The 22,461-nt window shown below is 46.5% G+C and overlaps 1 protein-coding gene across 1 annotated transcript in view; it reads left to right on the top strand.

The window, feature by feature from the left end:
- LOC143929838 (killer cell lectin-like receptor subfamily B member 1B allele B) overlaps window positions 1-22,461 on the top strand; it is a 57,999-nt gene that overhangs the window by 33,828 nt on the left and 1,710 nt on the right. Inside the window, exons 5-6 of the mRNA XM_077453813.1 lie at window positions 17,111-17,262; window positions 22,312-22,424. Of these exons, the coding sequence (XP_077309939.1) occupies window positions 17,111-17,262; window positions 22,312-22,424 (265 nt within the window). The remainder of the gene's footprint in view (window positions 1-17,110; window positions 17,263-22,311; window positions 22,425-22,461) is intronic.

The raw sequence follows: 22,461 nt of genomic DNA, 5'->3' as shown, positions 1-22,461 counted from the left end.
AAAAAAAATATTTTTTAAAAAATAATGAAAATCTATTTTTAAGCTTTTTGGAAAACATAGGGAAGGGTTATCATCCCTGTATAATTTTTTTGGTCGTCCGTCTTTTTTCATCTCACTTCCTGTTGTCTCCTTCCATTTGCAAGTAGGAGACGTTTGTAAGTTGGATGTTTAAAAGTAGGGGCTTGCCCTATATGCTCTGCAGAAATGGGGGCCTAAGGTGTTGCCACAATACTGTAAGCCCTCAAATTGACTCTTGGTGGGCGCTGGGATGATTATATCAAGAATTGTAATTACATGCCATTGTTGAACAGTGGTAGAAAAATTGGGCCTTTGGTGGTTCTGGTGGTGGTGCTGGTGCCACAACACTATAAGTCCTCACAGTTACCCTCGGTGAGTGCAGGAACAGGCCCTGCTGTGAAATATGATATCAAGAATTGTAATTACATGCCCTGAAAAATTGGGCCTTAGGCACTGCTTGCTGGTGCCACAACACTGCAACCTCTCCCAGATATACTAATTGGAGTGCAGGAATAAGCCCTGCTGCAAAGCATTGCATCAAAAATTGTATTACATGCCCCTGTTAAACAGGGGCTGAAAAATTGGGCCTATACACTGCAATCTCTACCATATACTCTAGTTGTAGTGCAGGAATGAGCCCTGCTGCAAAGCATTGCATCAAAAATTGTATTACATGTCCCTGTTAAACAGAGGCTGAAAAACTGGGCCTATACACTCACACTGCAACCTCTACCTAATACTATAGTTGGAGTGCAGGAATGAGCCCTGCTGCAAAGCATTGCATCAAAAATTGTAATTACACGCCCCTGTTAAACAGGGGCTGAAAAATTGGGCTGGTGGCATCACCCAGAACCAAAAATGCTCTTCCAAGATATCAGTGGGATCATTGAGGAGGAAGAGGATAGTCAGTCAACATAAGAGGACAGTCACTCAGCATCAGCATAGGCAGTCTTGAAGAGATGTGGCATTTAAAAAAAAAATATTCGGTTACATCAGCTTCAGGTGCTTGGTAGCTAGTGGTGATCCAAGACTGATTCATCTTTATGAAGGTCAGTCGATCAACCGAGTCGGTGGACAGGCGCACCCTGTGATCGGTTACAAAGCCACCAGCAGCACTGAAGGTGCATTCTGAAAGAACGCTGGATGCAGGACAGGCCAGTAGCTCTATTGCATACTGTGCAAGCTCTGGCCAGTGATCCATCCTCAAGACCCAGTAAGCCAGATGACTTTCGGTGGGAAAGGTGTCTGAACTTGCCCCTAGGTATTCCTGCACCATGTAAATCAGACGCTGGTGATGGTTGCTGGAACCGATCATACCTTGAGGCTGTGGACTAAAAAATTGTCTGAACGCATCGGTCAGACGGCCACCTTCTCCACCGCTCCTTCTGTGATTGACCGAAGTCTCAGCAACGCAAAGGACCAGGAGTTTGTAACCTCCCAGTCTCTGGGAACGCATTGCACAGACCTTTCTGCAAGGCCTCCCAGAGGTGTCTCATCCTCTGCTCCCTCTGCTGATGGCAAGATAAGGTCCGCAACCTTACCCTTGTACCCTGGATCAAGGAGAGTGGCGAGCCAGTAATGGTCCCTCTCCTTGATCCGAAGAATACGAGGATCCTTTCGCAGGCTTTGCAGGATCAGGGAGGCCATGCAGCGTAGGTTAGCTGAGGAATTCTGTCCGGAGTCCTCTGGGTCACGAAGGACAACATGATCCGCAGCCACCTCCTCCCAGCCACGTAGAAGTCCACAGGTTTCTTGAGACTGTAAATCATCCCTAAAAGACTGCTGCTGCTGAGTGCCAGGCTCCACCTCCATGCTGACATAATCCTCCTCCTCGTCCTTTTCCTGTGTGATGGGTGGGACAGCGGGAACACTGTCTGGATAAAGGGGGCCTTGAGAGGCAAGGAAGTCCTTCTCTTCCTGCCTAAGTTCTGCCTCAAGTGCCCTGTCCATTATTCCACACAGCGTATGCGCCAACAGGTGGACAAGAGGTACAGTGTCACTGATGCATGCACTGTCACTGCTCACCATCCTTGTGGCCTCCTCAAATGGTGACAGGACAGTGCATGCATCCTTGATCATGCCCCACTGGCGTGGTGAGAAAAAACCAAGCTCCCCTGACCCTGTCCTGGTACCGTAGTCGCACAGCTACTCATTGATGGCCCTCTGCTGCGTGAGCAGCCGCTGCAGCATGGCCAACGTTGAGTTCCACCTGCTGGACAAGTCACATATAAGGCGGTGCTTGGGCAGGTTCAACTCGTTTTGGAGCTCAGACAGCCGAGCACTGGCATTAAATTATCGGCGGAAATGCACACAGACTTTCCTGGCCTGTCTCAGGACATCCTGTAAGCCTGGGTACCTGCCCAAGAACTGCTGCACCACCAGGTTAAGGATGTGAGCCACACCAGGCACATGGGTCAGTTGTCCCTGTCAGAGGGAGGAGAGAAGGTTGGTGCCATTGTCGCAAACCACCATTCCTGGCTTAAGCTGGTGTGGTGTCAACCACCTCTTGGCCTGCCCCTGCAGAGCTGACAAAATATCTGCCCCGGTGTGGCTCCTGTCCCCCAGACAAACCAGCGCAAGCACAGCATGGCATCATTTTGCCTGCGTACTTGCGTAGCCCCTTGAACGCCTACGGAGCACTCCTGGTTCCGAGGACAGAGCACTGGAAGAGGCAGGGGTTGGAGGAGAGAGGTGTGTCACAATCATTAGTAGCATTTTGGAGGCGTGGTGGAGGAACAACCTCCAACACTACTGCACCTTGAACTGCATCCTTCCCAACTGCCAGAAGAGTGACTCAATGGGCCGTGAAAGATAGGTAACGTCCCTGTCCATGCCTGCTGAACCATGAGTCAGTGGTAATATGCACCTTACCGCTGACCGCCCTGTCCACCGAGGCAAAGACATTGCCTTCACCATGCCGGTAGAGAGCCAGAATCGCCTTCCATGAGAAAAAGTGGCATTTGGGAACCTGCCACTGAGGAATCGCACATTGCACAAACTCACGGAAGGGGGCCGAGTCTACCAACTGAAAAGGCAGCAGTTAAAGTGCTAGCAATTTAGCCAAGCTAGCATTCAACCGCTGGGTATGTGGATGGCTGGGAGTGAACTTCTTTCGATGATGCAGCAGCGGGGCAGGGAAATTTGCCTGCTACAATTGGACGTGGGTGTACTGCTAACAGAGTGCCCACAAGTACTTGGCTGTGACATACCTAATTCTACACCTTCATTCCTCTCAGAGCAGGTTTCAGAGAGGACTGAAGGTCCAGTGGGGTTGGAGATCCCAGCTGATGAGGGGTAAGGAGAGGTCCGCTTTGTTCTTTTGTGTGGGTCTTTAAGGTATGCTTGCCAATGAGCTGCATGGTAGGTCAACATATGTCTGGTCAAGCATGTAGTGCCCAAGCGGCTGATATTTTGGCCACGCGAGATACGCTTGAGACATATGTTGCAAATAGCTGCGGTGCGATCTGATGCACTCATCTCAAAAAAGGCCCACACCAAAGGACTTTTGGAATAACGCGCAGAGGCAGAGCCCTGCACAGGCGGAGCTCTGCGATGTGATTCAGTCAGTGTGCTGCCCCTAAGCTGGCCCTCGGAGGGCATCCTGCCTTGTTGGAGATGTGCCTCCTCCTCCTCCTCTCCTATCAGGCACCCACGTGGAGTCAGTGACCTCATAATCCCCTCCCTCTTCATCACTGGAGCAAACCTGGCAGTATGCTGCAGCTGGTGGAACATTCTGCCAGATTGCTGTGCTTTTTGAGTATCCCCTCTCACTGCACTCACGCTACTCCCTTCCTCTAGCTGGGTATCATCATCAGAGCCTTCAAAACGCTGGGCAATTGGGTAGTGTATATTGTGCTGGAGGCACACAGCACCCATTGACTCCTGCAGATGCCTGTATGATAGAATACCAGCAATAAAGGGTAAATACAGGTGTCTACTGTGCTGTGCTGGAGGCACACAACACACACTAAAGCCCCATACACACTATCAGATTATCTGCTGAGTTTTTCCTTCAGATTTACCAAAACCATGTAGTAGAAGGGCCTGCCTGATTGCATACACATTGAAACTCCTAAGGTTTGTCCTCATATTACATGGTTTTGGTAAATCTGACGGAAAAACTCAGCAGATAATCTGATAGTGTGTATGGGGCTTAACTACTGCAGATGCCTGTATGAGAGAACACCAGCAATAAAGGGTAGATACAGGTGTATACTGTGCTGTGCTGTGCTGTAGGCACACAACACCCACTAACTACTGCAGATGCCTGTATGAGAGAACACCAGCAATAAAGGGGAGATACAGGTGTATACTGTGCTGTGCTGTAGGCACAAAAAACCCACTAACTACTGCAGATGCCTGTATGAGAGAAAACCAAGAATAAAGGGTAGATACAGGTTTATAATGTGCTGTGCTGGAGGCACACAATACCCACTAACTACTGCAGATGCCTGTATGAGAGAACACCAGCAATAAAGGGTAGATACAGGTGTATACTGTGCTGTGCTGGAGGCACACAAACCCACTAACTCCTGCAGATGCCTGTATGAGAGAACACCAGCAATAAAAGGGTAGATACAGGTGTATACTACGCTGGAGGCACAGAACACCCACTAACTCCTGCAGATGCCTGAGAAAAGAACACACTGTCCCTGTCTATGCTGCTCTTTCCCTGCACGCCGGAACACACTACACAAGGCTGCCGCGCTGGCCACCTTATATAGTGAGGGGCGTGTGCTAAACCCCGCTGAGATATAATTGGCCACAGGTATCTTGCCTGTGGCCAATTATTGCTTTCTTCGCTGCTGGAGCTGTGATTGGCCAAGCATGTGGGGTCACAGTGCATGCTCGGCAAATCATGAACCAGCAATGCACTGCGATGGCGCAGTGCATTGTGGGTCATGAGTGCCACGCGAATTTGGCGTGAACGGCCCATAACTTTCAGTATTTGCTTAACGTGCGAACAGCCGATGTCCGAGTCGACATCAAGCTCATCCCTACTCCTGAGTGAAGGGGCCCCTTCCGAAGTAGCAGGTAGCAAAGAGGTTGACAGGGACAGTACACCCTAGTGTCCATGATGCACTTGTCCTCCCATCAGACACCCTGGATGGCAGTCAAAAGTCTGTCCCTGTAAAAAAATTTGAACTGTCAGTGGAGAAAACCACACAGGCCCTGCCCTGTCCTTGTAGTCCCTGTGGCCGCTTTATGTGGGCTGCACAACACAATAGTTCTCACATATAAAAGTGTGAATACGGCAACCTCCTCTGGCTATCCCCCTCTCCTCTGATGGAGACCGAATGACTCCTGGTAGGCCGACTCGCCTTTACAACCAGGACTCTGTCTTTGTAGATGGCACGCCCAACTTCCATTCCTGCTGAATGTCCTTAAACCAGGCCCAGACCTCACTTTCTGGCACATGGCGCGGCTTGGACACATGCAAATAGTCCCAAACCAGGTCATCCTCCCACTGTCCACGTGAGTCTTCAATGACATCCATAGTTTGGGCTGGGACATATGCATAATCTAAGCCCCACTCAAAGGCAACCCTCCGTTGTAGCTCCTGCTGGAAAAGGAAGAGCCGGTGAAGCTCTTTAAGTTTTCCCTTTCCAGGCAGGACACAGGCATCTGGGACCTTGATGACCCACTGCCTGTATTTGAGTACCCTGGTCTGGGTAATGGTAGGCTGATTGACAAAAAGTCTGCTGGTCTGCACTGGGGGCCCTCCTCGGGATTGTGGTTCCTCCATTGTTTCAGATGGGGTACCTGCAGATGGGGACTCTCCTGTCTCCCACTCCTCCTCACTGGAGCCCTCTTCTGGGGAAGACCAAGAGAATAGTTTCTCCACTGATCCAAACCTTTCCAATACTCTGGGCGAACCCCAGTCAATGACCCGGCCCTTATTCACCTCCTCCAGCTTACCTGAGGGTCCTTCCTCCTCCTGCAACATGGGCTCCTTCCAGATGGGCACAGCAAGGGTTTTACTTGGTGCCGACTCTTTGGGGAGATCAATCGGAGGCTGCACACTGACTCCTACAACCTCTGGGCCCCTGGCCAGGCCACGGGTCTCCGCAACATTCTTCTTTTCCAATATGTCCAGGACCTCTAAGGTGGACATACCTGATGGCAGCTCTCCTCCGTCACTGGCAGGTGATCCTCGGCCCTCTCTGGCCCTCCAAGTTTCCTGCGGTTGTGGCATGCACAGTCCTGTGAGCAGATGTATGGAATAGTATCTCGACACCAGCTGGATCGGTCCTAAGCGGGTTAATGGCTTCCCACAATGACCGCACCGGGACCAGGCGTTGACCCCGATTGTGTGTATATGTCACCTGGGGCATAGCACACACAACAGCTCCACTCCTCCGATCACCCCCAAGGCAAGTCCTCGACAGAGCTCCAGCTGGATGCTAGTATCCACCAGTACCCGATCCTGCATTTCAGACAACCACTGCATAGCGGGCATCCTCCAACCGCCCTCCGCCATCTTCATCCACCTTAAGTCTGGCGCGCAGCACGCTGATCTCCTTCACTGTTCTCTGCTGGGGCGTGATTCCACCCATGCGCTCGTTGGTTCAGCATGCAAGGAACTGTAAGCAGGTTTCAAGCAGCATGCGTTGTAATGACACTTGGTGGCAGGCACTGATAAACTGCAGGCACTGTCCAGGCTGGAGTTTTTTAGAAACTGCATCACTGAGGCTGGAAACTGAAGGCAGGCAAACTATACAGCGATCACCATTAACATAGTAAAGTCTCTCCTGTAACATTCTACTGTATGGGACTGACCGTGTTACTAGGGGCAACAGCAGACATTCACAAACTAATTTTACTGTGTTAAGCAGGATTAATAAAGTCACTTGAATTTTCTGTAATGCAGCGTGTAATGCCCACGCCATACAGAGCGCTGTACATATTTGTAATCCGGAGCGTGATCACTCGCCGTGGCTTCCAAGGGTGATAGCACATGGTTACAGTCACTGGTTGCAGGGTTTATCACTGTAGTGAGTGTCCACTGAGGCAACTGGGTGCAGGGGCGTGATGGCAGCACTGATTCTGGATGGTTGCTATGGGCAACACTTGGCAACAAACCTGGATTTGGTTGCTATGGGCAACAGAATGTGGAAAAAGTCAATTTTGAAGGTAAACCCCAAACTTGGCAAAACGGGCAAAGTCCTCCCTCTCTGATGGTTGCTAGGGGCGACGACCAGCAGCTTAATCTCGGTGGGACCTCCAAATGTAGCGGTGTGTTGCCACTAGTAACTAACATCCACCATATCACCCTGCTGTCAGACCTCCATATATCGCTTCTGAGACAATGAACAGTCATTTTCTTTGTTTTGTTTTTGTTTATTGGGGAATGTAACTTGGTTGGGGGAAAGGATATATGGGATGCCCATAGATCAAAATACTATGCCATCATATTTATAAATTAGACCTTTGTTTGAGCCCTGAAGAGAAGATGCACATGTATAACATCTACAGTCTTTTCCCTGCATCACCATGCAGATTATTGCTCCTCCTCTGTGTAACTCCTGCAGGCTATTGCTCCCAGGAATCCTTCCCTCCTGCACAAACTTATTCTGTAGCACATTATGATTCTTGACACATGCTCTTCTACATGCAAAAGAACCCACTCTGAATAGTCTCTAATGCTAACTCTGAATAGTTGCTGCTACTACGCCAGAGGTCTGCAGTACCTCTCCCCGGAGGCTTATTAGTTTAGTAGCATGTGTTGAATGGTGGAATACTGTTCCCAGCTAGTCCAGCCTGCAAATCCTGCGCCCTCGGGCCACATCGATTTGACAGCATTCCCCACAGTCTCTCCTCTGTTCCAGGACTCCTCATCAATGACCGTGTAAAGAAGAGGACTTCATCCATGACCGTGTAAGGATGAAGTTCTCTCCCAGACTTCCTGGCATGTCTCCACATTTAGCTCTCCACTGTGGTACACTCACTGGCCTTTCTCTGCCTCGAGTCCATGATGGAGAACTTAAAGTGGTTGTAAACCCCCCCCCCCCCCCCCACAACTTTGTCCCATGTAAATCAGCATAAAAAACCCTAATGAACACTGCTTGTAGATATCTCCTTACTTGCTTAGTACTGTTGTAATCCTTGTTGTTCTGTAGAACGAAGTCACTGAGCATGCCCAGATCTCCCCTGATTTAAGGCACACTCTCTATATGCTTGTCTATCTGTTATCAGGACTTCCTACGGCACAACACTAAACTCTGCTAATCACTCAGAGCTTCCTCCTACACACCATGTGGCCTCACATACAGTCTAAACTTTGCAATTACTGAAGCTGATAAGTCTGACAGAGGGAAACATTAGACATTGGCACAAGTAAATACTATGAAATAAACAAGTAAGCTATGAACAGGGAAGCAGGGTTGCCATAGAAACGTTGGATTGAGAAGGAGGCTTGGTTAACAGTACAGGAAGTACTCAATGTAAGGGCGGAAATACACTCCACTGTGGACTCAGAAAACAATACTTAAGATGGTGCTGCCTAACTCCTGGAAACAAGTTTTTTAAAGTTTCTTTAAACAGTAAGTAATATGCGATTTGGGCTGGATTACAGTGGCTATAGTCTGATAATGACTTATTATAATGGACTAAATGAAAAGAAGCATCAGAGTGGGAGAGTTTACTTCCTCTTTAACCGGACCGTACGTTCTGACAGCTTCTCCTGCCCCTCTGCTTCAGGAACTCCTCATCAATGACTGTGTAATGATGAGGACTTTACCATAACCGTGTAAGGGTGAAGTTCCCTCACAGTTCTCCCAGGCAAAGATGGGGGTACCTCCTGCTGCTGTCTAGTACTCCATTCTCCACTTTCCCCCGAACTGTTACCTGAGCTTATATGGGAAGCCTGCCCCTGCCAGTTCCAGTTGGGGATTGGTCAGGCCTCCTCACATGAGCTGCCTGCCACTCCAGTTCTAGGCCCTGCCCCACTTGCAGAACATTCTTTTCTGGAAGCAGGGAAGGCGCCCAAGCACTGAAGCACAGGTGGTCACACCCACTGCTACACTAACCACTCCCTGCCACCAGGTCAAAACAAAGAGGCCTAGCCTGAAGCATAGGCCTGCCTAAATTTACCTGTACTGACAGCCTCTTACCAAAAAATCCTCACTCTAGCACTTACCTATGGTAGAGGGTGTTACAGAAATTTTGTTTTTCACCAAGATATGTGTTAACCCCCATCAAATCATTCTCTGCAGCTATTACCTTTTGTACCACCACCCCCTCCCTTTATGCTGTAAACTCTATGAGCAGGGCCCTCCTGTACCTTTTGTATTGTACTGTAATTGTGTTGTCCCCCTATACATTGTAAAGCACTGCGTAAACTGTTGGCGCTATATAAATCGTGAAGAATAATAATAATAATAAACCAGTCCCCACCATTACCTTTTGACCTTAATCTGGTGAAGCTGGGTTGATCTAACTTCAAAAACTGGAACACTCACAGCAGGCTCCTTGTCATCTCACACGTACTGAAAGCCTGGTGTCAAAAAAATGCCAGCCACCAATCAAATTCAAGCCTGTAAAAGTGAGCATGAGGAGAGGTTTGATGACAAAACTGTCAAATCCAAAAATCATTGTAGTCAGCAAAGTTGGCCAATGTGTTTAAGGTCTTTAAAAGGCCCCTGGATTGGAAAATGATAGATATGAAATCTACACTGGGGTCATTTATAAATACAATGAAGAACCCAGGTAAGGCAGGTATGGAAATGCACTTGTTCCAGTTAGTTGTTCAGTCTTACCCCTTTTAGTTTATATATCTATTACCACAGTCAATATTCAGCTTTATCAATGTTATGCTCTGATGAAGGAGAACCTCCAACCCCTGAAACGAACAAAACTAAACTAAGGATGAAAAAGAAATATTCTGAACACATACTAGACGATTAGCACCTCTATTATCTATCCTCTCGTCGTGCTTCTACAAGGACCCCTCCAGAGGTTCCTGTGTGATCAGAGATCTGTCCATTATCTCACACTGACTATCAGAATAGATCCAGTTATGAGAAGTGATAATGTGGCCGGTGATGGAGGAAGAACTGAGAGGGGGAGTTACACAGCGCAGGCTCAGGAAGTATACTCCTACTGCCCCCTACTGGCACTAATTGATGATCTGTCAAAATCTAGCTGCAATGGATTACTGGGAAGTAAGTGAAAATTCAGATTTTAACATGGTTAGCCCTTGTATACACGGTCGGAGAATCCGTCGGAATGTGTCCTATCGGACCGCGTTGACGGATAATCAGACTGTGTGTGGTATGCATCGGACTGATTCCGTCGGAATATCCGTCGGACCCAATTTTCCAACTTGTTGGAAATATTTTCCGACCAACTGGTCCAATAGGACATACTCCGATCATGTGTAGAGAATTTTGATCGGACCAAGTGCCACGCATGCTCAGATCAAATTCCTACATCAAAGCTATTGGCTACTAGCCTGAACGTAGTCCCATCGTAACGAAATTACGTCATCACGTTCTGAAAGATCGGATTTTTCGACAACTTAGTCCGACCGTGTGTATGCAACAGTTTTGGACAAGATCCGACGGATAAAATCCGATGGACAGAATCCGACGGATTTGGTTGGCAGAATGTCCGACCGTGTGTACAGGAGCTTAGTGTTAGTTGGAAGGCATTATCCTCACTGAATGCTTCTATTTGTTGCCTGGAATTGCTTTTTAAAATCAGTATGACATCACAAATACTTAGAGGAGAAGAAGGTCTCCATTTTACCTGTGAATGTATTCATAGGCCTAGTGACCTGATTTTTTTTCTCAATTGCAATTAAGCAATGCAGTGTGGTCACTGCCCCACCCCAGGGGTAGGACAGTGACTAAGCCAAAGCAACCATTCCCTCTGTCATTCTGCTCTCTCCTTCTGTCAGCACGTCCCTTGTCAGGATATGAATGGCTCCTAATGCTGCCTCTTCTTCTCTCAGACTAAGAACTGCTGTATAAGGAAAAACATTAGGCTTATATTACATTACATTGGTTTCTTACACTAGCATAATTGCCAACATTCCAGAAATGTTTTAGGGGCACCTTTTTGCAGAAAGCCAGTGTAGGCGGAGTCATTTGCAAATGAGGGGTGGAGCATTCATTTTGTGGGTGTGGCCTATCTGTAAAGAATATGTGGGGTGCTAAGCACGCTGCGGCGATTAATTGCCATGGTTTAACCGCTTAACGACCGCCCGCTGTAGTTGGCTCCCCTGCGTGAATCGCTGTCATTGTATGTCGGCTCGCGCAGGCACAGTTGCGGGCGGTTGCGGCAGAATGCCTACAGGTCGGGCGGACTCAACTGCAATCGCCTAGTACACAGGCAGAATGGGGATCAAACAAGGCAGATCCCCATTCTGACATATGACATGACAAAGATCTACTGTTCCCAGTGATGTCCCTGGCAGCCCATCCCCCCTACAGTTAGAACACACCCAGGGAACACAGTTAACCCCTTGATCACTAGTGTTACCACTTCCCTGCCAGTGTCATTTTTACATTGATCACTGCATTTTTATATCACTGACCAATGTAATAATGTCACTGTTCCCCAAAAAGTGTCATTTGGGGTCAGATTTGTCCACCACGATGTTGCAGTCCCGCTACAAATCAAAGATAGCCACCATAACCAGTAGAAACAATAAAAGAAAAAAGAAAAAGTCCCTAAATCCATCCCATATTTTGTAGACATGATAACTTTTGGCAAACCAATCAATATAATATACATCTATTGTGTTTTTTTTTTTTTTTTACCAAAAATATGTTAGAAGAATATATATCAGCCTAAACTGATGAATAAATTTGTTATATATATATATTTTTTTTTATTTTTCGGATATGTATTATAGCAAAAAAGTAAAAATATTTTTTATTTTTTTTTTCAAAATTGTCGGTCTTTGTTTGTTTATAGCGAAAAAAAATAAAAACCGCAGAGATGATCAAATATTACCAAAAGAAATCTCTATTTGTGGGGAAAAAAGGTGTCAACTTTGTTTGGATACATCGTCGCAATTGTCAGTTAAAATTACGCAGTGCCTTATTGTAAAACATGGCCTGGTCATTAAGGGGGCAAATCCTTTCTGGTCCTTAAGTTGTTAAATTACGCTATACATTAGGCGTGTCTTAAAGGGGGTGTGGCCAAATAGAGTCTGTTTAAATATCTCTGTCCATAGGGATGAATGGACCTTCCCATTATCATCATCTATTCCGGGTGCGATCTCCAAGGCCAGTCCCACCCCATCCTGCTTACTCAAACTGTAGGAGAAAGCAATGGGGAGGCAGGCTCCGCCTAGAGGATGTTCCCACAGTCCCTATGAGTAGGGATGAGCCGAACACCCCCCGGTTCGGTTCGCACCAGAACTTGCGAACGACCCCCGCGTTCGGTACGAACGTTAGAACCCCATTGAAGTCTATGGGACTCAAACGTTCGAAATGGAAAGTGCTAATTTTAACGGCTAATATGCAAGATAGTGTTCTAAAAAGGGCAGTTTTGGCGGGAGCACTGATTTTAATGACGATTAAAGTGAAAAAAAAAAAAGTGAAATATTCCTCTAAATATGGTGCCTGGGGGGTGTCTGTAGTATGCCTGTGAAGTGCCACGTGTTTCCCGTGTTTAGAACAGTCCCTGCACAAAATGACATTAAACGGAAATAACACCATTTAACCACTTCCCGACCAGCGCACGACGATGTACGTCGACAGCATGGCACGGGCAGGCATATTGGCGTACATGTACGTCCAATATTCGTTGCCGCCGTGCCATCGGGAGCGCGCCGCCGGCGGCGCGCTCCCGCGCTGGTCGGGACCCCCGTGAGTCCGGTCGCGGGACCCGCGGACTCGATCGCCGCGGGCATCCCCGCGATCGTCTCACGGAGCGGCCGAATGGAGGAAATGCTGTATAAACAACATTTTCCCATTCTGCCTAGAAACTAGTGACGCTGATCTCTGCTCCATGTGATTGGAGCAGAGATCAGTGTACACTAAATGAAAGCCCAACCCCCCCACAGTTAGTAACACACCCCTAGGAACACTTAACCCCTACACTGCCACCCACAGGTTATCCCTTTCACTGCCAGTGTCATTTACACAGGAATCACTGCATTTATATAGCAGTGATTACTGTATAAATGACAATGGTCCCAAAAATGTGTCAAAAATGTCCGATGGGTCCCCGACAATGTCGCAGTCACAATAAAAATCGCAGATCGCCGCCATTACTAGTAAAAAAAAAAAAATAATAAAAAATTATTAATAAAAATGCTATAAAACTATCCCTTTTTTGTAAACGCTATAACTTTTGCGCAAACCAATCAATAATCGCTTATTGCGATTTTTTTTACCAAAAATATGTAGAAGAATACGTATCGGCCTAAATTGAGGGAAAAAAATGTTTTTTTATATATTTTTGGGGGATATTTATTATAACAAAAAGTAAAAAATAATGCGTTTTTTTCAAAATTGTCGCTCTATTTTTGTTTATAGCGCAAAAAATAAAAACCGCAGGGGTGATCATATACCACCAAAAGAAAGCTCTATTTGTGGGAAAAAAAGGACATCAATTTTGTTTGGGAGCCACGTCGCACAACCACGCAATTGTCAGTTAAAGCGACGCAGTGCCGAATCGCAAAAAGTGGTCTGGTCTTTGACCAGCAAATTGGTCCGGTCTGAAAGTGGTTAAAACTGCTTGCGGTTTTAATGTTATATCTGGTTCCTGCAATATGGTTGAAAATCATTGAGAAAAATGGCATGGGTAGCCCTCCCTGCCCATTACCAGCCTATTTGGGTCTTGTACGCATATTAAGGGGAACCCCATACCCATATTAAAAAAAGGAAATGCGTGTGGCCCCCAGGCCCTATATACTCAGAACAGCAGTATACAGGCGGTGCAAACAAGACAGGGACTGTGTAGGTTTGTTGTGTTAAGTTGAATCTGTTTGTCATTTTCAACCGGTACATTTTTAAAGTGTAGCTCCAGTCAAAAAAACTATTTTTAAGCTTTTTGGAAAACATAGGGAAGGGTTATCACCCCTGTATAATTTGTTTTGTCGTCCATCTTTTTTCATCTCACTTGCTGCTGTCTCCTTGCGTCTGCAAGTAGGAGATGTTTGTAAGTTGGATGTTTGAAAGTAGGGGCCTGCCCTATATTATAGCGGTATGTACTGGGTACAGAGCACGCAGACAGCAATCTCCTAACACTACTGACTGCAAGCTCTATTATTAACCACTTGTTAGCCCAATGTTTGCATAAAGTGAAAGATGAAGTTATGCTGAGTAAATAGATATCAAACATGTCACTCTTCAAAATTGCACATGCCCGTGGAATGGCGCCAAACGTCGCTACTTAAAAAATCCCCATAGGCGACGCTTTAAATTTTTTTTTTACTGGTTACATGTTTTGAGTTGCAGAGGAGGTCTAGGACTAGAATTATTGCTCTCGCTCTAACATTCTCGGCGATACCTCACATGTGTGGCACATGCGAGCACATGGGGACATGGGCGCTTTAATTTTTATTTTATTTTTTTATTGTTCATTTTACTTTATTTATTTTAGTTTGACATTTTTTTACCCAAAAATATATTTTTGATCACTTTTATTCCTATTACAAGAAATGTAAACATCCCCTGTAATAGGAATATGGGGTGACAGGTCCTCTTTACAGTGAAATCTGGGGGGTCAATATGACCCCACATCTCACCTCTAGGCTGGGAAGCCTGAAATAAAAAATAAAAAATAAAAAAAAGATTCTGGCTTTGATCGTACTGGCGAGTTGGTAGAAGCACCGGAGGGCGGTGAGGGGTGGGGGGCGTCTATGGCTGGGTATTTCAGGGTATCATCGAGTATGGCTGGGTATCTCTGAGTATGGCTGGGTATGGCAATTTATGGCAGGGTATTACAAAGTATTGGCGGGGTATTGGCGGGGTACTACAGAGTAATGGCAGGGTACTGCAGAGTATTGGGGGTACTGCAGAGTAATGGCGGGTACTGCAGAGTAATGGCGGGTACTGCAGAGTATTGGGGGGTACTGCAGAGTAATGGGGGTTACTGCAGAGTAATGGGGGTTACTGCAGAGTAATGGCAGGGTACTGCACTGCAGAGTAATGGCGGGGTACTGCAGAGTAATGGCGGGGTACTGCAGAGTAATGGCAGGGTACTGCAGAGTATGCACTGGTATTGCAGAGTATTGGCAGGGAATTGAGGGGTTAAATTCGGTGAGCAGCGATGTGGGCACTGCAGATGCAGCCCACATCGCTGCTGACACCGATCTCTTTCCCCTCCGCTGTACCGATCGGTACAGAGAGGGGAGGGAGGAACATGTTATGACGCCGGTTTGTTTCCAAGTGATCACTCCGTCATTTGACGGAGCAATCACGTGGTAAACGGCCGCTATGAGCGGCCGTTTACCGTGATCCGTGATGCAGGACCCGGCGGTCACGGATGCTCTCGAGTGCGCACACCTTGGGGCACGCGAGAGCAGAATTCTGGGAGGCCGTTAATTAACGGCCTCTCAGAGTTAAACAACCGCCCTGAAGCCGTTAATCGGCAATGGGCAGTTGTTAAGTGGTTAAAGCTAGATCACTTGCTATATAGGTGAGGTGAATATAGTGGTGTATACTGCAGTCAGGGCACAGACAACAACCACTACACAGCAGCAAGATAGGAAATCAGCCAAAAACGATTGGTGTGTACTGTGTTGAAGGTACACAGAACACCCACTGCTTCAGATGCTAACTAACACACTACACGAGGCCGCCTCAAAGGCGGCCTTATATAGTGTGGGGCGTGCACTACACAGCCTGAGCTATGATTGGCCACAGGCAGGATGCCTGTGGCCAATCATGGCTCTCCTCGCTGCCGGCGCTGCGATTGGCCAAGCATGCGGGGTCACAGTGCATGCTTGGCCAATCATCGGGCAGTAATGCACTGCGCCAACGCAGTGCATTGTGGTCCGCGCGCGCGTCACTCGAATTTTGACGCGAACGGCCAAAACGTTCGGAATTCGCCGAACGCACGAACAGCCAATGTTCGAGTCGAAGGTACGTTCGACTCGAACACGAAGCTCATCCCTACCTATGAGTGCCCAAAGCTACTGGGGGAGTAGGTAGGAGGAGGTAGGGCAGGAATGTGCAGCCTGTCTATTCATATGGGCAAACTCCCGATGTCTTGGCAGAGCCTATAATCTTCCCGGGACAGGCTCTGTGTGATTTCCGGGAATGTCCCGGACAATCTGAGACTGTTGGCAACTATGTTCTAGTTGCAGTTAACATACACTTTAATAATTAACACTTTATAAAATTACTTCTAATTTACAAATAACTGTAATAATTGTTGTTATCTGGAGTTCAGCTATAACATTGCACAGGTGTGTTCCTTAAATGCTGGTTTGGGAATTTTGCGGTTGATTTACTAAAGGCATATAGACTGTGTACTCTGCAAGTGCAGTTTCTCCAGAGCTTAGTAAATGAGCAGAATCTCTGCTGACTTCCATCATCCAATCATGTGCAAGCAAAAATGCTGTTTAAACACAGGGTCTGCAGGTGAGTCCTCTGTACACAACAATAGGGCAGAGCTGAGCAGCATTAGTAGCAGCACTTCACACTGAGATATTGGGACACAGCACAGGACTAAAAGTTAAAGGGACAAGGGAATTTAAACCGGGATAGTTGGCATATAGGAGGCAGCTGCTTTGGGCCCCCCAACAATGACAGGGCCTAGGGCAGCTGCCTTAAAGATGGCCCTGGTCACAGAGCTGGTCCAGGCTCAGGAAAGATCACAACCATATGGTTGGGATCTGCCCGGCTCAGCCTCTCAGAGAGCCACTAAGAGCCTGAGCCAGCTGCTGCCACCCCCTCCACAGCCCAACCCTCTAGAGAGTTTGGGGAGGAGGGGGCAGAGCAGAGAGTGGTGAATGACAGTCAGAAGCTCTCTGCTCAGGGAGCTCTGAGAACCGAGTGATTGGTGGTGATTGATCGCTCAGTTCTCGGCCTTAGAGTCGGTGGGGGACAGATGCAGCATACAACTAGATAAGTATGACCCACCCCAAAAAAATCCAATATTCCTCTTTTAAAACATTTTCTTATAGAATGCACAGTGTGTCCCGGTGGCTGGTTGTGGCACAGAGAGAACTGTTATTACTTTTCATCTGGTGGAGATCGCAGAACATGGAAGGAGAGCCGGGAAGTGTGTGAAGTGATGGGAGCCGATCTACTGGTCATAGAGGACCCGCAACAGGGGGTATGATATAATCCATCATCTGCATGATTATTATACAGGAATGACCAGAACAGATGAGATCACACTATGACATGTCACCTTAATTGTGGCCACATATGTGTCAGTTTGATTATACAATCAATCATTCATTTAGAGTAACCACTTCAGCCCCGGACCATTTTGCTGGTCAAAGACCAGACCACTTTTTGCGATTCGGCACTGCGTCGCTTTAACTGCGACGTGGCTCCCAAACAAAATTGACGTCCTTTTTTTCTGACAAATAGAGCTTTCTTTTGGTGGTATTTGATCGCCCCTGCGGTTTTTATTTTTTGCGCTATAAACAAAAATAGAGCAACAATTTTGAAAAAAACTCATTATTTTTTACATTTTGTTATAATATATTATATATAATAAAAAAATTCCCCTCAGTTTAGGCTGATACGTATTCTTCTACATATATTTGGTAAAAAAAATCGCAATAAGCGATTATCGATTGGTTTGCTCAAAAGTTATAGCGTTTACAAAATAGGGGAAAGTTTTATGGCATTTTTATTAATAATTTTTTTTTTTTGTAGTAATGGCGGCGATCAGCAATTTTTATTGTGACTGCGACATTGTGGCGGACACTTCGGACATTTTTGACACATTTTTGGGACCATTGTCATTTATACAGCAATCACTGCTATATAATATGTAATGTGATGGCATGTTTGATTGAATGCGAACCAGTTGGACTGTTTAGGTAGGTCATTATCCAGTTGAGGATTTTGACCATAACAGATACATTCTTAAAAATTAAAAAGAGATTTTAGGATGCATGTCTTATGTGCAGCTCTTTTCCCCCACCACCCAACAACCTTTACCAACATCACTCAGCATCACTCTGTATTATACTGGAGGAGCGGCCAGGGACATGTACCCCGTCACATAGCACACAACAACAGAGATGAGGCTGTCAATTGCAGGCTGTGTGACAGTGCTTCCTCCACCGTCACCTTTTTTTCTCTTGGTGTCAGAAGAATCTTGTCAGAAGTGACTCATGCTGATAGCAGAGGAACAAAGTAGCATGTAAAAGTGACACATAGGGGTTGATTTACTAAAGGAAAATACACTGTGCACTTTGCAAGAGCAGTTGCTCCAGAGCTTGATAAATGAGCAAAAGCTCTGCTGACTTTCTATAATCGATCATGTGCAAGCAAAAAAAAGTTTTTTTGTTTTTTTTCCGTGCATGCGATTGGGTACTTTTTGCAAAAGGAAACTTTACCTCATTTACTAAGCTCTGGAGCAACTGAAAAGTACAGTCAACCTGCATTTAGTAAATCAACCCCTGAGTGCACTTAATTGAGACAAGTACTGTACACTATAAAGGGATATGCTTTGTTCATATTTAATGTATGAGGTTTACAATCACTTTAAACCTAATCAGCCGTAATTAACTTTGTCCTCACCTTCTCAGTTTAACTATTGTTTCTTAACCCCCATAGCGGTAATCCCGAGTCTGGCTCGGGTTGGGATTTTACTGACAGGAGCGGTAACCCTGAGCCAGTGGCGGAATTATAGGGGTCGCCAAGATCGCCATGGCGACCGGGCCCCCTGTACTTCTGCGATAGGAGGGAAGGCTGAGAGGAGCTCACAATCATCAGCCGAACTGAAATTGGCACTGTGCGGCAGATCCTCACATTAGGCTTAGTGAAAGCAGTGTGTGCTCTTTGTCTCCCCCTAGAGTGCAGTACCCGCCAGGAAGAGGTAAATGTCTGCTGTTTTTTTTAAATAAGCCTATCTACTGTATTTGTGTTTGTATGTGTGTGTGTGAGCATGCTTGTATGAGTGAACATGCTTGTATGTGTGTGTGTAAGCATGCTTGTATGAGTGAACATGCTTTTATGTGTGTGTGTGAGCATGCTTGTATGAGTGAACATGCTTTTATGTGTGTGTGTGAGCATGCTTGTATGAGTGAACATGCTTGTGTGTGTGTGTGAACATGCTTGTATGTATGTGTGTGTGAGCATGCTCGTATGTGCGTGTGTGTGAGCATGCTCGTATGTGCGTGTGTGTGAGCATGCTTGTATGTATGTGTGTGAGCATGCTTGTATGTATGTGTGTGAGCATGCTTGTATGTGTGTGTGAGCATGCTTGTATGTGTGTGTGAGCATGCTTGTATGTGTGTGTGAGCATGCTTGTATGTGCATGTGTGTGACATGCTTGTGTGTGCGTGTAAGCATGCTTGTGTGTGTGTGAGCATGCTTGTATGTGCGTGTGTGTGAGCATGCTTGTATGTGTGTGTGAGCATGCTTGTATGTGTGTGTGAGCATGCTTGTGTGTGCGTGTGAGCATGCTTGTATGTGCGTGTGAGCATGCTTGTGTGTGTGTGTGAGCATGCTTGTATGCGTGTGTGTGTGAGCATGCATGTATGTGTGTGTGTGAGCATGCATGTATGTGTGTGTGTGTGTGTGAGCATGCTTGTATGTGTGTGCGTGAGCATGCTTGTATGTATGTGTGTGAGCATGTATGTGTGTGTGTGAGCATGCTTGTGTGTGTGCGTGTGAGCATGCTTGTATGTGTGTGTGAGAGCATGCATGTATGTGTGTGTGTGTGTGTGTGAGAGAGCATGCATGTATGTATGTGTGTGTGTGTTCATATATGTATGTGTATGTATGCATGTGTGTGTGCATGTGTTTATCAGTGGCGGTGCATCCAAAAGGGTGCACAGGTTCCACCCCCTCTATGACCAATGGATAGATTCATGCATAGCATAGCATGAATCTATCCATGGCCACCGCTGCCACCCCCATATTTAGGTGTCTGGTTCCTTTTGGGGTGCCGGGTGCCTGAATTACAGCGGTGGGGGGTGTTTTTGCAGAGCCTGATTAGAGCCATGGGCTATAATAGGCTTCAAAATAGGTGAACTGCGAGCGCCATGCTTGACGCTCACAGTCTACCCAGGTGTGTTAGAAAAGTGAATTAATATTCACTTTCCTAACACTGAACCGCCTCTCCACCAATCAGGTGTGCGGGTCTTTTACCCATCACTTGATTGGCTGAAACGATAGACACAGCTATTGGACGCCCATCAGGAGGAGAGGACGGGAGATGAGGATGGCAGTAGCTGCATGGAGGACCCTGCTCATGGCCGTTACCCGCTGCCCCACCAAGACACGGTAAGTGGCGGGCAGACAGTGAGCGGGCAGTGGGGATTCACAGTGGCAGCATTTGATGGGCACAGTAGCAGCATTTGATGGGCACAGTGGTGGCATTTGATGGGCACAGTGGTGGCATTTGATGGGCACAGCGGTGGCATTTGATGGGCACAGCGGCAGAGTTTGATGGGCACAGTAGTGACATTTGATGGTACAGTGGTGGCATTAGATGGTACAGTGGTGGCGTTAGATGGGCACAGTGGCTGTAATTGATGTTTTTTAAATCGGTTCCTTTATATGCAGCCACCCACTTGGGACTGGGCCCTGGTGTTCCACCATCGGGCTCGGAGAAAAGAGCCCTGTCCGGAGGTCGGGGGGGGCGCCATGGTTTCCTGCATCGGGGCCCTGAAGGTTCTAGTTACGCCACTGCTCTGAGCCAGACTCGGGATCGCATCGCTGGATACAGGGAGGACACAGTGAGAGTTACTTACCTTGTCTCCTGGATCCAGTGATGTCCTCCGCTCGATTCACAGTGCCAAGTGCCACGAGCTCCGTTCCCTGTGACGTTACGGCGCACGGGAGCGGAGAACGGCGGCAAATTCAAAAAAGTAAAAACACACAAAACACACACAGTACTGTAATCTTACAGATTACAGTACTGTATAAAAAAATGACACACCCCCTTTGTCCCTAGTGGTCTGTGCAGTGCCCTGCATGCACTTTTATATTATAAATACAGTTTTTTTTGCCTGGAATTTGGAGATTGCCCATAGCAACCAAAACGTGTCCCTTTTTCAGTGTTTTAGGATTTGATTACATTATTGAATAATTTTTATTATTCTTTATTATATTATAAACGTTATCATACCCGGGATGTCTGCTAGACTCTGGTTTGAACAGATTTAAGAGCGTTATTCCTAAGAATTACAGGACTACAATATAAAACACCAAATTTCCATGCAAAATAATTGTACCGCTTTCAGTACCTAAATCCAGAGTGAATCACCCCGCCAGGGAGGTTAAAGTGGTTGTAAAGTCATTTTGGGGACTTTTACCTACAGGAAAGCCTATAATAAGGCTTACCTGTAGGTAAAAAAAATATCTCCTAAACCTGTATGTCTTAGGAGATATTCCCCTCGCAATGCGCCGCTGACTGCAGTGGCGCATGCGCACAGGGGATTCCCGGCTGGAAGCCCGGCGGTCACCGGACCCTGCCGGGAAGAAATCTCCCGCGCACAGCCACTCACAGCGCTGGAGACGCGATACCCGGAAGAAACGCAGAGGGAACATGTCAGCTCCCTAATTTTAAACAGGACAAATTATCAAAAAATATTGCCAAAAGAAATCAGTTTGTCCCCAAAAAACAAAACATGATTACTTTGTTATCTTAAATCATGACAAATTAGAGGGCCGATATCAGAAATATAAAAATTCCTCCGGTCCATAGGGGTATAAATGTACAATAGCTGAACTGGTTATATTACATAGTCATGGTAAATATAAAGTTGATTGTATGAGGGTTGTACGGCCAGATTGTAATGTGTACACTGTGACAGCACAAGAAATTTCCATAAACAGGGACAATTTTACCTGCCAAAAAGATCATTCATTCCACATCTGATGATATTATTGGGTGATGCTTTCTATTTACAGTTAATGAGCACCTACCCTGTATATTGTATGTGATTTTTTATTACTTTAATATAAAAGAATAGACATGTAAAATGATTGTATTTCCAATGGAATATTAGGAAATTGACAAATAATTCCTGTTCAGGGATCCTTTGTTTTTGTTGAGGGGGGGGGGGGGGGGGGTTGTCCACAATGGAGCTTTTAGAAATGATGAATAGACCAATCATCTTCAGATTTCTATCCAATGTGTGTGTCCGATGTCTGTGGTTGGATGGTGACAGATGATGTTCTCTTCTCCCAGGAGTTTATAAACAAATCCATCAAGCAACAAAGAGATGGAAAGTTCTGGATTGGTTTGTACAGAGATGGAGATGGATGGAGATGGGTGGACGGTCACCTCTATAATCCCGGCCTGTAAGTGACTCTTCATCTACACTGAGAATATGAATGA

This window comes from Lithobates pipiens, unplaced genomic scaffold (assembly GCF_037356315.1).
Source record: "Lithobates pipiens isolate NorthernLeopardFrog02 unplaced genomic scaffold, aLitPip1_a1.2 Scaffold_25, whole genome shotgun sequence".
NCBI classification, from domain to species: Eukaryota; Metazoa; Chordata; class Amphibia; order Anura; family Ranidae; genus Lithobates; species Lithobates pipiens.
This window is presented reverse-complemented; position numbering and strand designations above follow the sequence as displayed.